The sequence below is a fragment of the Notothenia coriiceps genome, unplaced genomic scaffold (assembly GCF_000735185.1).
Source record: "Notothenia coriiceps isolate Sejong01 unplaced genomic scaffold, NC01 NC01_scaffold00034377, whole genome shotgun sequence".
Lineage (NCBI taxonomy): Eukaryota > Metazoa > Chordata > Actinopteri > Perciformes > Nototheniidae > Notothenia > Notothenia coriiceps.
In genome coordinates, this window is record NW_011367078.1 from 272,906 (window position 1) to 287,463 (window position 14,558).

At 40.4% G+C, this 14,558-nt stretch overlaps 1 protein-coding gene across 1 annotated transcript; it reads right to left on the minus strand.

The window, feature by feature from the left end:
• Nucleotides 1–307: 307 nt before the first annotated feature.
• Nucleotides 308–13,078, minus strand: LOC104962135 (tyrosine-protein kinase transmembrane receptor ROR1-like). Its single transcript, XM_010790535.1, has 9 exons — nucleotides 13,062–13,078; nucleotides 12,042–12,169; nucleotides 10,559–10,876; nucleotides 9,236–9,481; nucleotides 8,802–9,016; nucleotides 6,065–6,244; nucleotides 5,178–5,405; nucleotides 4,398–4,762; nucleotides 308–3,863 (listed from the first exon to the last, which is right to left on the minus strand). The coding sequence occupies exons 1-9, from the start codon at nucleotides 13,076–13,078 to the stop codon at nucleotides 3,167–3,169; spliced, it is 2,394 nt and encodes a 797-aa protein (XP_010788837.1). The 3' UTR covers nucleotides 308–3,166.
• Between the last annotated feature and the right edge of the window lie 1,480 nt (nucleotides 13,079–14,558).

The window sequence follows — 14,558 nt, forward strand, 5'->3', positions numbered from 1 at the left end:
TGATCTTTGCCAAATTCTAGCTGGACTTATATTATTTCCAGCTTTTTTTACGCTCAAACCTATGGCTCAAACCTACACAAATCAAACAGATAAAGGGCACCACCACCTGGTCAACAATGGTCACTACAATTAAAGGCTGAACATCCACAGGAATGGTAATTTGGTGAGACCTAGTGGATTCATACTGCAATTACAACCCTGATCACCAAGCCAAAGCTCATTTGAAAAATCACAAAACCCAACAAATGAGTTATAAAGACCTATTGATTATTCAAACAAATGTACTCAAAGTTTAACCAAACAACATCATTTAATAAATGATTTTGCAATACAAAACATCTGTGCAAAAATGTTCAGACGAAATACAAAGTAAAGGCCTCATGGTCAAAAGGATAAGCATGTAAACCTTCTGAAACGGGTACATTGTCATTGAAATATAAATGTAATTGTATTCTTCTCTTATGGATATATAGTATTACAAAAGGCACAATAACGATTTTGGCCAAATCCAAAAATAACCAGACTTGATTTAGATTCACAGTCTTGTGTACAAGTGGTTTTTGCACTGCTATATTCATACACGTAAGTCTGTTACAAGCTAGATGTCATGTGTACAAACTCAGATGCCCAAGGTAGTTTGATCTGCTTCAAAGGAACAAAAAGAAAAATAGGCAAAAGACAGCAATGAAATAATTGGAACATTATGTTAACACGAGTCAAACTAACTTGGACTAAATACAATCTTCTCCCTTCATTTAGCTTTTAACAGACAAGCTGCTTTTTTTTTTTACCATGGTTGAATAAATGGTCTAGGGGGAAAACAAAAGCTCAGTCTAATCTAAATCTGATTCATAGTCATTTTAGTCTGCAGTGAATTGGGGCAGCTACTTTTCTTGTATGGATATCTGGTATGATTAGAAGGGTTAAAGTTTATAAGGGTACATACAGTAAAAACTGAACAGATAAAGTGTTGTCTATCTACATTCCACAAATGACAATTTAAAACAAGTGCACTACAGGCAGCATGCTGTTTTCACATCGCTTCATGCTCTGCAGATACACAGTGAAATGCTATCAGCGTACCCTTGTGCCCGACTAAAGTGTGTTTGGTTAGTGAATACAGCGGATTCTAAGAGTGATAAGAAGTGCAACACGTACAGTCTGGGACACTTTTACAACTTTCAAAACCAATGATTGTCTACTAACCAGAAGGCACTGAAGGTAACTAACTAAGATACCAAACTTTGCAAACTTCAGCTGTTTCTCTTATCTATATGTTGTTATTTTAATAACAAAAGCTTCATATTAAGCTGTGCTTCTACCATAATTAAACATTAATAGACAGCTTCGGCATTATATGTGTGATTACAGGACTGAAAATGATTCATCATTAACCAAAAACGTTTTAGTATTTGGCCAATTGTGTCCAAAACCGTATAAAATGACCTGCTACTGGACATGTTGAAATAAAAATAAAATAACAGCTGTGATTTCACAGACTCCGAACAAAACATTACGGTCATATTAATTGAGATATTTTACCATTAGAAGCTTCACTTGTCGGGATTGCTTACATGTCAGCACAATTGCTGCCAGACATTTAGAAATAACAATATTAGCATACTGACCATTTTCTCTTAAGGAACCAAATATAAGAAAAACAGTACATAAATCTCTCTGCACCCAGTGACACAGTCGGTCCCCAGCTCAGGAAAATGATCCTTATTTAAATCTAGCATCCTACTGCAAAGGCACAGAGTGGGTGTTGAGCATATCCAACATACTGTTCATTGGAGTTCTTGTTCACGTAGATGAGGCAGATTTGTTTAATGGTAAAATTGTCTACGAGGAGCCTTATCTGCTTGACTGTTTCTGCTTCGAGTACATTCCGTCCTCCATGTCTTGAAAAATGATTTTTCAACAAAACAAGCACAGGTAATACAGGAAAGAAAAAGTCAAAGACGTGAAGATAAGCCCTATGAATACAATCTTTACGAAAAATCTCAAATACTGGGAAAACTGAAATTACACTTATTATACATATTCTTTTGTCAGGGGGACTTTCAGTTTGACATCACTGACTGTAAATTGTTCCATGAGACCAATACATTTTTACTGTGGAGGATCATGAGCATTCTGTTGTTTCATTTGTAGATCATTTGTAGATCGAATTCTGAAGTTAGATGCCATGCCTGCTCTTCTGGGAGGGTGGATGATGGGGAAAAGAGGAAAAAGGAGGAGGGGGACATGATGAAGGAATGGAAGGAGAAACAAAAGGCTGATGAGGAGGCCTGTGTCCATGTTGCAAAGTGTCACGTTGTTGCACAAATAACATTCAGGGGTCATTTCCGAAGAGATTTTGTGAGAAAATGCCAGATCTCAAAGCCTGCACCAATTTCTTTAGCCAACGTATCACCTTTATCTTTTTAGTTTAAATTCCAGCGGCTTCAATGGGGAGCTGTCACATAGCCATTAGCTGTCTGACTTCAATATGCACATCGATACATATTCAAACAGGTCTTTTCTGGTCTTCTTAGTAAAAGCTGTTGACCTTCTTGTTTGTTCAACCTGCTGTTGCATTTTCTCTCTCGATTATCGCTTGCTAAATGCAGTTTATTTGACTATACAAGCAAATGTAAAGCACATTTTTGTATTCAAATAAGTCCAGAAACAAGCAACTTGCACCCCTGCTGAAAGGCACCTTAGGGTCAGGGTAAAAATGTCAGTGTTTCCTTCACATTCTGCATTAAAACGATCCGTTAACTCAAATGTCGACACACAATCTTTTTTCAGACTGTGATTCAAACCATTTCCTCTGCCGCAGGATCGACTTGCTTCCATTTTAATTTTAACGTTTGTTTTGAATATATATCTTTGTATTTCACTCATTCACTCAGGACTTTTGTACCATATTTACACAGAGGTTAAAAATAATAACACAACATTCCCAAACCATGGTAGTAAGTACAAATGCTTTAAACAATAAGGCATTAAAAAGTCAGACAGCTATGTATATATTTGTGTAGCTGCGGCAGTGTTTCTTGCTCTCTCAAATGTGCTTACAGGCACCTCCAAGTGACGAGGGTAGAACTGGGTCCCATGCGTGAGAGGCTAAACTTCTCAAATGTGGGTCCCGAGCAGAAAGAGTGTGTACCTCTCTTTTTATCTACAGGTCTGCGACGATGACCGAGTCGTTGTACATCAGTGTGTCAGAATCAGCGAGCAGCGCCATTTGTGATGGGTGGTCCAGTTGTCCCATTCCTTTCTGGCAAATTTGTCCGTACAGCTGAATCTGCCCTCCACCGTTACCTGGCATGATGCAGTGGGAGAGCAGCGGCGTGTTGGCGTCATGGTTGGAGCCTGTGGTGGAGGGGACGCCGCTCACGTGCCCCGTGCTGGTGGAGCCGCTGGCACTGCTGGGTGAGCGGCTTTTAGGAGGGGGCAGGTGGTGCTGGATGACCCGGGTTGGTGGGATTGGTGGAGCAAAGTGGGCTGGAAAAGCAGCGTATCCTGGTGGGATGGGGTATCCATTGACAGGGATAAAGCGCTGGTGGGTTTGCGTCACAGCCATTGGCGCCCAGGCTTGCATCGGGGCCATCTGACCCTGCGAGGGGATAGCCTGGGCCTGGTAGAGGTACCCAGCAGCCGCGGCAGCAGCGTAGCGGGGATTGCTGAGGTTGCTGACGGGGCTGGCACTGAGCGAGGTGGTCTGGGTGGTGGCGTTGCCTCCGCCCCCAGAGGGCGTGCTGGAGCTGGCATGGGATGAATGCCCCTCCCAGGCCCGCAGGCGAGCATGGATTTCTTTGAAGCGCGTCCGACGTGCTGGTCCCTCCTGCCAGCATTCAGCCATCATGCCATAAAACCTGAGAGACAACAAAGTTAGTTAAAACTAATCATTTAAAGCAAGCTTAAGTTCATAAAGTCATTTAAAAAATAATAATCTTCGAGATGGTGAATGCATACTTTGTTATATTATATATTAATATAACTGTACAAAACGTGTAAATGCTAATAGTAAATTTATTAAGTTGTGCAATATTGTTTTACTTTATATTCTGTCAGTGGTGACCCTCGTACAGCTAAATGTAACGTTTTGGTTCCACCCACCATAAGTTTGTCAATTAAAAGTTAAATTATACATTTTTCAGGACTGATTTGCTTGAGTAGGTTGAATATGGTTGATTTTTGGGAATCAATGTTGTTTAAATTAAGAATTCAAAAAAGCCATTCCTTTGGCCTAGAAACACAACAAAGGGCTATTAAAAGGAAACACACAATGAAAATGTGTTGCCCCCACATCCCCCATTGTTGATCTAACTTCAGAACAAGGAGAAGATTCGGTATAGACTGTATAACCTTCTCATCATTACTTCACAGCAACATTAACCTGAACATACCTTGGCGGACAGTCCTCGGGACAGGGCAGCAGCTGCCTCTTTCTCACCATCTCCATCACTTCCTGGTTGGAGAAGCCGTAATAGGGCTGCAGCCCATAGCTGAAGATCTCCCACAAAACCACTCCGAATGACCAGATGTCCGAGTCTGTGCTGAATTTGCCGTAGGTAATGGCCTCGGGGGGCATCCAGCGGATGGGGAGGAGAGTTTTGGGCTGCAAACAGAAGTAGTCCGAGGAGTAGATCCCTCGGGAGAGACCCAGGTCGGAGATCTTGATGTGGAGCTGCTCACCCACTAGAATGTTACGAGCGGCAAGGTCTTTGTGGGTGTAAAAGTGGCAGGCCAAGTACTCCATACCAGCAGCCACCTAGGTTTGAATAATAATAATAATAATAAGGAAAACAATGATTTTTGAGAAAGTGTGTGTATAATAGAGTATAAGATAAGGATAGGCAAGAGACTTTTTATTGTCCAAGTTGGCATAATACAACATTAGTTTGGTAACTGTTAAGGATCAGCAGCAAAAGAACAAGATAAAAATAAAAACAAGTTCATAAAATATAGTTATAAAAAGGTAATGCAAAACAAGTAAGATGTGTATAATGGAGTGCTGACAAAATACTGTATGTCCCGCACATAGTAAGGTGGAAAGAGAGAACAGGATATCAAAGAGAGAAGACAAACTGAAGAGCTAAATCAATAAATCAGCAATCTGTCAATCTCTTACTTGTATATGAAATAGGATTGTAGCTGAAATAATTTAGAGCACTGTCAATACACACCTGTATGGACATATGTAGGAAGTCTCCATGATCCAGGCTGGACTTCACAGTGCCGTCCTCATCGCTGCTGCATCCAACATCAGAGTGTGGGGAACGCATGATGAGGAACTCGTGGAGGTCGCCTTGGGGCAAAAACTCAAACAGCATACAGACAGGCTGCTCCTGGATCACCACGCCCAGCAGGCACACCACGTTCGGGTGCTGCAGCTCCGTCAGCACTGCGACCTCCTGATGTGGAAACATAACAAGTATTAGTGAAGTATAAAACAAATGAAATAAAAGAATTGATATGCTCATGGGAGTATGAACACTTAAATTAACACTCAAGCTTTCTTTTTTTTAAGGCCTTAAAGATGACCTTAAGAGGTTGGATGGAGTCTATCAAACTCAAAAGACAGATTTTTTTATGTCGTACTTTAATGTTGACAGTTCAGGTTTTTCTCACTTTTTGAGGATGGAAAGGGAGAATTATGTTTTTACAAGTCATCTGTGTAAATTCAATCCAAGAAGCTAAATCCATCCAGACATCCCAACAGTTTATTTTTGCAACTATTTCAAGCATTAAAAGTCTTTTTTAGCAACACAGTCTGGCCATCGCCCACCACGTTTACCTTCTGTGGAAATATAACACGTCATGCTTCAAATCTTGTGGGATGAGAGATATCTCTACAGGAAAAGTAGTCCCACATATTTTTTAAAACAGTAGATTGTTTTTGTACCACATCAACACACAATTGCCAGTTAGAAGCAAGTCTTTTAAAATGACTAACTGTTGAGCGTGAGATGTCTTATACAAGTCACACATGGTTGATAATTGCATCCGCAATAATATGCATGTGTAAATGTTTGAGCTATTTTTAAAGCTTGGGGTGGGATCTACTCCGTACCTGTTGGAAGTCAGCCCACAGCTGGACATTGGAGACATCCTTCAGGGTTTTTATGGCCACGAGGTGGGCCTGGTCCATGCCCGGCAGATACAAGTGTCCCTTGTAGATCTTCCCTAGAGAGCACTCTCCGAGCTCCTCCATGAAACGCACAGCCGACAGGGGAAGCTCTTTGGCCTTACTCTGCAGAGAGAAGAACAGGGGTCGGAAACAAGTTAGAACAGAGGGAAAAGAGATGTGAAAGTAAATATATGATAAATATTTTCTTTGTACTCTTTCCCACCATTATCCTTGCATGACAAATTGAAATGATGACTTGATGTTTACATTTGTGCTCCTAAATCGATGCAGGCAACCTGCCTAATATAACATTACATATGTCTTTGAGATGTAAAAAAATAAAGTATAGCCCAGAGAGTTCATATTTGTCATTTCAGACTCAATCCATTACGTCAGCTACTAATGACTCCCCTTGAGTCTTTGAAAAGCATTGTGGGAAGATTGTGAAATCTGGCAACACGTTTCAGGTTAAAAATGTAATTTAATTGACAGGTCAGCAGCTTTAAGAAAGGCTCAGCAATGAAGTATCTTTCCAGTACAACTGTGAGTCAGCTGCAGAAAAATAAATCTGTAACTCTGTAACATTTTAGTCTTTTGTTCAGGTGTCCAGTTGATCTTAGAAATAGGGGGGATTTGTTTTATGTGTGTGTGTGTGTGAGTGTGAGTGTGTGTGTGTGTGTGTGTGTGTGTGTGTGTGTGTGTGTGTGTGTGTGTGTGTGTGTGTGTGTGTGTGTGTGTGTGTGTGTGAGGCAAAGTTGGCAGAGATTTTCAAAATCCAGGAACTCTACGATGAATAATGAAATTCCTCTGTGAGCAGGACAGACATACAGGCCTGTATGAGCTCTGAGGGGGGGCGGCGTGTGTGAGTGTGTGTGTGTGTGTATGAGTGTGTGGGTAAGAGTGAGAGGAGCCTGCTGATGTTATGAGAGACACAGATGTTTTTAGTTATGGGTTTGTTTCACCCCGTCTTTCCTCCCCACACCCAAACCTTCAGATCTTCCTCACACCGACGCAAGTTTGTTTGTGTGTGTGTTTACTGTGTGTCTAAATGGATTGTCATGGGGGAATGGCCCCTGGGTGACCCTGCTGCAAAGTTGGCTGGGTAGCAGCCTAACCCAAGACAAGGTTGTTGATAAAAGGGAGAAGTGAGACAGTCAACTTGGCAATAAATGACAGTATAATTAGAGATGTTCCCATTCCTTATAAAAAGGTTTTTAAAAAGGAAGAAATTACATTCAATATATATACAATTGACTTTTAAGGTTATGGCATTAGACACCTAGACATAAATAAATAGGCTTGAAAAACAGGTGAGGACTGCACTAAAAGATTTTCTTCTGCCTTTGAAATCCTTATATGGATGGTAATGCGATCTAATATGTGTGAACCATATTTCAGGCCCTAGTTGTCCATGAAGAACATTTGAAATGTACTGTATAATTCCATTACTGCATGGTTGTCATCCTGAAAAACGTTCTCTCATCTCTCGTAGCCTTGACTCTTTGCAGATACGAGGCCCTCATCTAAACACAGCGAGGAGAGACTCCCTTTTTAAGGCTGTGGAACCTTTGTTCCATTGCAAAAAAAACAAATAAACCACAGATATAATGGCTTCTGACACATCTGTGATATCTTGCAGTTCTTTCTACAGCTGTTGATGGTAATATTATACGCATTACCTTGAGCATCAACTCTGTAATGCACAAACGGACATGCTGTCTTGATAACCACTCTCTCATACCACCACATAATTATGTTGAAAAAGATAAATAAGTGATATGACTGAGTGTGCAACCTTGAAAGAAATATGATACAGTTCTTAATGTGAGCTACGTGTTGGCTGGCAGAGTGGGGATAGAGGATCTGCATTACAAAGAGGTTTTGTGACTGAGGGAGGGGATGAAGGAGGGGGTGACGGATGAAAGAGAGGTCCTAAGGTAAAGCGATTGAGGGAGAGACAGAAATGGAGCAACAAAGAGAGATGGATGAAGTGAGAAGTGGAAAAAGAGACAGTGGGATAGAAATAAACAGAGAGGAAAAGAGCTGCAGCTGAACATTCCTGGACCTGCTGAGCTCTGATGATAGAGATCTGAAGCTTTGCATGAGACAGGTCACACACACACACACACACACACACACACACACACACACACACACACACACACACACACACACACACACACACACACACACACCCAGCATGTTGGGACGTGTCCCAGTTGACACACAGAGGGGGATTTGCCAGTATTTTGACTCCTTCCTTAGTCTGCTCTCATGACAGAGTCAGCTAAAGAGAACTGGGTCTAACAATGCTGTGTGAGTAAATAAAAGTGTGTTTTTTGCAGTACTTTACTTCTTTACCTGGTTAAATAAAGGATATATATTTACTTGTGCTTTTCAATAAGTAGGGCATGCTTGAGTGAGATGAGGCCGGTAAGATTTAAGTTTAAACCTCTGATATATTCAGGAAAAGTGACAGAAAGGCAACAGAGAGATGGAGGATTTAGATGTCACTGGTATTATGTGCAGAGCAAAACTTATAATATAAGCATTTGTTAATTTAAGTATTTTTTTCCCCAGTGTTATGAAAACATTGCAGGAGAGTTGAAGGCATATAAAGAAAATGGGGACGGAAAACTCAACGCAGCACCAACAGTTTCATGTGTCGTGAAGGCTCTACCTTTGGTTTGTATGCCGTTGTGAGCATGGACATCTCTACGTTTTGTCCCCGGACAGGTTTGGGTTGGCGGGGGGCCGGAGGCGTGGGGGACTTCTGGTTGTTGCGGCACACACATATAAAGAAGAATAGCAAGGCGATGGCTAAGGGGATCGCCACACTGGGAACCAGGATGTACAAGATCTCCATGTTGCCGCCACTAGACTTGTCTTTATGGTCTATACGGATGAAAAGAAAGAGGAAAAGAGTGAGGATTAATATCATATGTATGGCCTATTGTATGATTGGGCAATTTAATGTGATAAAAGGTCTCTGACATCACTTTTGTGTAAATCACAGCCAAATAATGTCAAAATACACTTTTCATATGAAGAAAACATATTTTTGTATATTCAGAATCTCAATAGTACATATTTAAACATATTCTAGTCTCTTACCACAGACGGCTATGTCACACATCTCCAAGCGGACCCCTTCGTCCAGCGTGAAGCACCAGGGGGCTTCCAGTTTGTTGCCGGGGTTACGGCAGTACGAGTGTCCTCCGTTGAGCTCGGCGTAGCGGACGGCCAGGTAGGTGTGGCTGTGAGGGTACTGGGAGTTCCAGGGCTGACACTGACGCCCGGACTTGGTCTTACTGACGGTCCCTCTGTAGTCCGCCCCGCTGTTGTTGTAACACTTGTGATCTGAGGGAGAGAAAGGCGTGGTTTGAGTGAATGGGTCTCACTGATTAAACTCTATTTGGGCTGGCTGCTCATGAGCCAAGCCTCAATCAACCCCTGGCCTTACATTTCTTTCCTTTGGTCATCAATATCTTCTTTCAAAGATACAAACACAATATGTTATATGTAAAAACTTTAACCTGGAAACCAATAAAAAGGTGATCGCTAGTAATTTCACAAAGAGTTGTGTGTCGGAGTGTATTGTTTTTTTTTATGTTAGAATTGTTTTTGCCATCTTTACAATTACATTTTTTTTTTTGAGGGAATCTTTTGTACATTAGTTGCTGAATAGATTTGTCAAGACAACAGAGATTGATTGGCAAACAAATCAAATTCGATAAACAATTAAAAGTTTGAGTAATTTTTTTAATGAGCAAAAATGCAAAAAATGTGGAGATTCAAGATTATTAAATTAAATATATATTTTTTTAAATACAAATGTATTTTAAATAGTTACATAATATATTAAACATCTTTCAGTGTTGGAATAATTGTAAATTGCAGTCCTTACTTACTTTTTAAAACATCTCCTGTAAGCAGTTACAATAGAGTCCACAGTGATGCCTCTACTTATATAACCATTGTGGAATAGCCTCCCAACTGAGATACAGGATTGTCCCACTTTCAATAGTTTTAGTGGTCAACTTAAAGAATGGTTGAGCAACTAACAGACGTGCAATCACCGCTAAATGCACTTTTATACAGGGGTATCTCCGCTTGCACTTTATGTAGCACTTTTATCTTATCTTGCACTTTATATGTCGTAGCTGCTACATTGTACTGCCATGTGGTAAATGCTTGTATGCTGCTCATGCTCTTTCTGCATATCATGTATTTATTTTTGCTATGTATATAAAATGTCATGTTCTTATATGTTGTATGTGACGGGACTACGGATGGAAATGAGCTCAAAGCTAAAATCCGGTTCATTTACACTTGTAAGCATTATTTTGTTTTAAAGTGTCATCAATGTGCACTGTCCCGGTTCAAATAAAAGATTAAATAAAAAAATGAAATAATTAAAAGTTGAACATGTCTTACTCTTGTTTATGGGCTCGGCCATTGGGATGCCGATCCTCAGACAGTTTCCGGCCTCTGGGCTGTCGAAGGCCGCCAGGTCCTCGCAGTTAGGGAGCTTCAGTCTCTTCAGGATGATGGGGTTAGAGCGGGCGATAATGTACTCTGTCTTACACAAGTCGTTCTCCAGGATCTCACACTCGTCTTTACAAAGGTCCCGGGGTTTGTCCGTTCCAGTGCTGCGGTCGCACGTCGGGAAGGCAAAGTGACAAAGAGACGGGATAGCAAACAGAGAGCAACGATCAGACAAATGGTTGGACGTCCCGATCATGGTGAAGGCCGCTGTAAAGAGGGGAGGAGGGTTGGTTACAGAATAGAACTAAAACACTCACATACTTCTTTTAAACACACGATTATAAGTCCATAACTCACAATTCAAAACATACATATCATTCATTTTACAAATACTTTCATTGATTCTTTCCTACATCAATCAAAAGACACAAAAAAGACTCTCTTGAGCACCTAAACACATGAATGATCAAAGGGGAAGACTGACACTAAAAGCTGCAGCAGTAAATGTATGATTCATAGTCATACTGTATGGTTATTGCAAACATCTGCTTCCCTGTGGTTGTGATTATCAGTAAAGCAGCACTGTGGGGGTTGAAGGAGAAGACATGCGATTAAAAAGTATACAAAATCAAGATCATTATATATTATAATATATTTAAGATGGTAAATAGCTACAGAATTTGGATGTTATGGGTTTGATTAACAATGTTACTCTACTCTTATTAGATGCAGATGTACGGATGTAATGAATAACACACAAATAAAACTGACCTCTGAGGACATGTGCACACGAACACACAAAACAAAAATACAGACAGGCATTTTTAGTTTGTGGAACATTTGGGCTCCAGACAGAGCCCGACCTGGCTGAACTTCCTTTGAACTCCAAAGTGACGTCCTGTTTTTTCCTACAGCATACAGGACTAATATAGGTTACCTTCTAAACAGTCTTAAATCGCAGATGGTTCTCATTGATTTAGTGTCTGCCAAGGAGGCAGCTCTAATAAGGTAACGTACAAGGTAAACATATTGTTTGTGAGCAGAATTTGACTACTAGTCAAGACACAACTGCTAAATGACGGTTGACCCAGTGAACCTGGCCCAATGAAAGCTGGCTGTCACTTTTTCCTGTCAGACACAAAATGCCTGAGAAGAACTAGTTTGTTCTTTAAAAATGCTTTGCTAATCTTGCAGCATATATGTAAGAGATTGTCTTTAAATATACAATCTATAATGAATGTTTAAGTCTTATGTTAATGTGACCAAGTTGTGTTTGAAACCGCTGTGATTATTTGAGTTACACTTCAGAAAAAGAACATTTAGTCTGAAGTTGCACTAAGACAAAAAGTGTTGAGGAAGAAAATGTAAAGAAAATAGATGTTATTTGCTGTTAAGTTAGTTAAACCGACTTTACAAGGCGGCTGTTTCTCACCTGTGATCTGTGTCTCGATCTCTCCCTGCATCTGCAACGAGTCGACGAAGATACTGCGGTTACCTATAAAGCGGGCACAGGCTATCCCTCTATACGGCTGGCAGAATCCCTCTTCATCAAAATCATCCCTGAGACATTCAGAAAAGACAAATTAGACAATGTAAATATTGTTAAGAGATATCACAACAGTTCAAATACATACAGTTTGTGAAGCAAGTGGATTTGTGAAGCAGAAAGACTCACAGATTTCAAAATGTGCTGCAATACATAGACATCCCAAAAGAGGGCACTATATGTTTGAATAATGCATGCAAACCACTAGTTGCACTTCAGTGAAAGGAAAAGGCTGATTCTCATTGCTGGTCCTAAACCAAGAAGGAGATCTCCCTTTGCTAAAGACAATTCACATTCATGTCAAAGGCAGGAATTTCAAAACCAACAAACACACACCCGATTCACAGCACAGATGTAACTCGCATTAGGAATTATTATTTGGCTTGTTGACTTTATTCTTGTTGATGGCAGAAGGATGTCATTGAGCCCTAAGCTGAAACACATGCAGAGAGAGAGAAAGAAAGAGAGAGATGGTGTGGGAGTTGATGATCATGTTTTCACGACTTTTACTTTATAATTTGTTTCCGTCCATTTAAAAATATCTACATGTCAATCTTAGCTCTTGCCTTTGATCTCTCCCCTCTTTTTACCACACACAAACACACACACACACACACACACACACACACACACACACACGCACACACGCACACACGCGCACACGCACACAGGCGATTCGCTCAGTCTGAGATTACTCTGTCATGTGATTTAAATTGTGCCATATGGAGACTTTAAATCCAGGCATAACCACAATATACAAGGGAGTGCATGATGCCACTGCACACACTCACACAAAAACCAGGCACAATAGAACCATATTGTAACTATTGGCTGATTAAAAGTACATCCTCATGTGTAACACACTAGCCTACTGCTGCATACAAACAGAAGCACTCCATTTGTTACTGATCAGACCGTGCCATTTTGGGATAAACGTAATACATTTAAATATAAAGTGGATGTTAGCTGTCTTCAGAGTAATGCTACCAAAAATATTCACCATATACTTGGACTCTTTGGGTATTACTGTTCAATATTACTACAATGATTTACAACTTTGTTTAGCTACCTAAAATGAAGTGAACAATATTCGCCTTACTTCATTTAGACAATAATTTTCTAAATGATCCCATTTTGCGAAAACATCTCTTCCTTTTACTTTGTGTTTAGCTGTAAAGTAGAGCATCATAGGCTTGCTTCTGCATTATCATCCCACCATGTAAGACTTTGTTTGTTGACAAGAGCCAGGTAAGTTTATGAGGGATGTAACAGCGTACAAATTACACTAATTATGCCACAAACTAAAAACAGCACTTAAAGAGTTTTATAGATGCAAAGCTTTAAAGATGCAACTGAAACAAGGTGACATACATGGATGCACACACACGCAAACATGAACAAACATCCTTTTGTGCACACACTCATAAAACATAACCTTGGTAAGGCCAAGAGTGTGTTCAGTTTGGTGTGAGTCTGGGGTCACTAAGTTCCCTCTCTCTGAGGAGTGTTAAGTGACTGAAAGGCCAAGGTCAGCTCTCTCCCTCTGCCCCCCGTCTGTACAGATTTAAATGGGTTTTCCAGACATGGACACACACACGCACCGTGCACACACATAAGCATTTAATAGTGCCTTTGGTCTGCATACTGCCGATTCCAGGGAGATATAGTAACATTACATTTAAAACGTAATACAGGTTATAGCCGATTTCATTCTTGAAATATGTAATTTCCTACTAAAATGTGGAAATCAGTAATAATGAGTTCATGTTGCGGTGTTCCTGCAGACAGCTTAGCACCCCTTCGTCAAGCCACGAACTCACAAATGGCTATATCTTCAGATATTTTCCTTTGGCAAAAAGCTCCATCTGTTTATGTGAAAATCACGTCTGGCATTAAAGCTGTAAGAGGAGAGCCTGGTAATAAAAAGCTGCCATTATGGAAATGGGTTGAATCCTTGAGGAATTGATGATTGATTGGGATTTAACCGTTCTGAATGTTATCAGAATACCTTTATTTGCCCCATAGATGGGAAATCTACATTGTTAGAGCGATTAAAAGGGCCAAAAGTAGATTAATACTAATCAAGAAGCATGCAGAAAAATAAAGATAAAAGTAGAAATAACATAGTTAACAATTTAAGTGTAGCATTTTTAAAGTTGTAGATAGCAGCCAGATAATAGCCTTAAAGGTGGAAGCATAAACATGTATTTACAGATTTATTGCAGAAGTTCGTCCTTCCTAACTAAAAGGAAAGACCTGTGATATTTCTCTGTGAGACAGCACGTGTGCAGCAGCCTGTCGCTGAAGTAGCTGCACAGTGCAGCAAACAGGGTGTCCTGGGGGGGGGGTAGATGGCTATGCTCTTGTTTTGAAGAAATGAATTTAGATTCTAAAAAGTGGGTT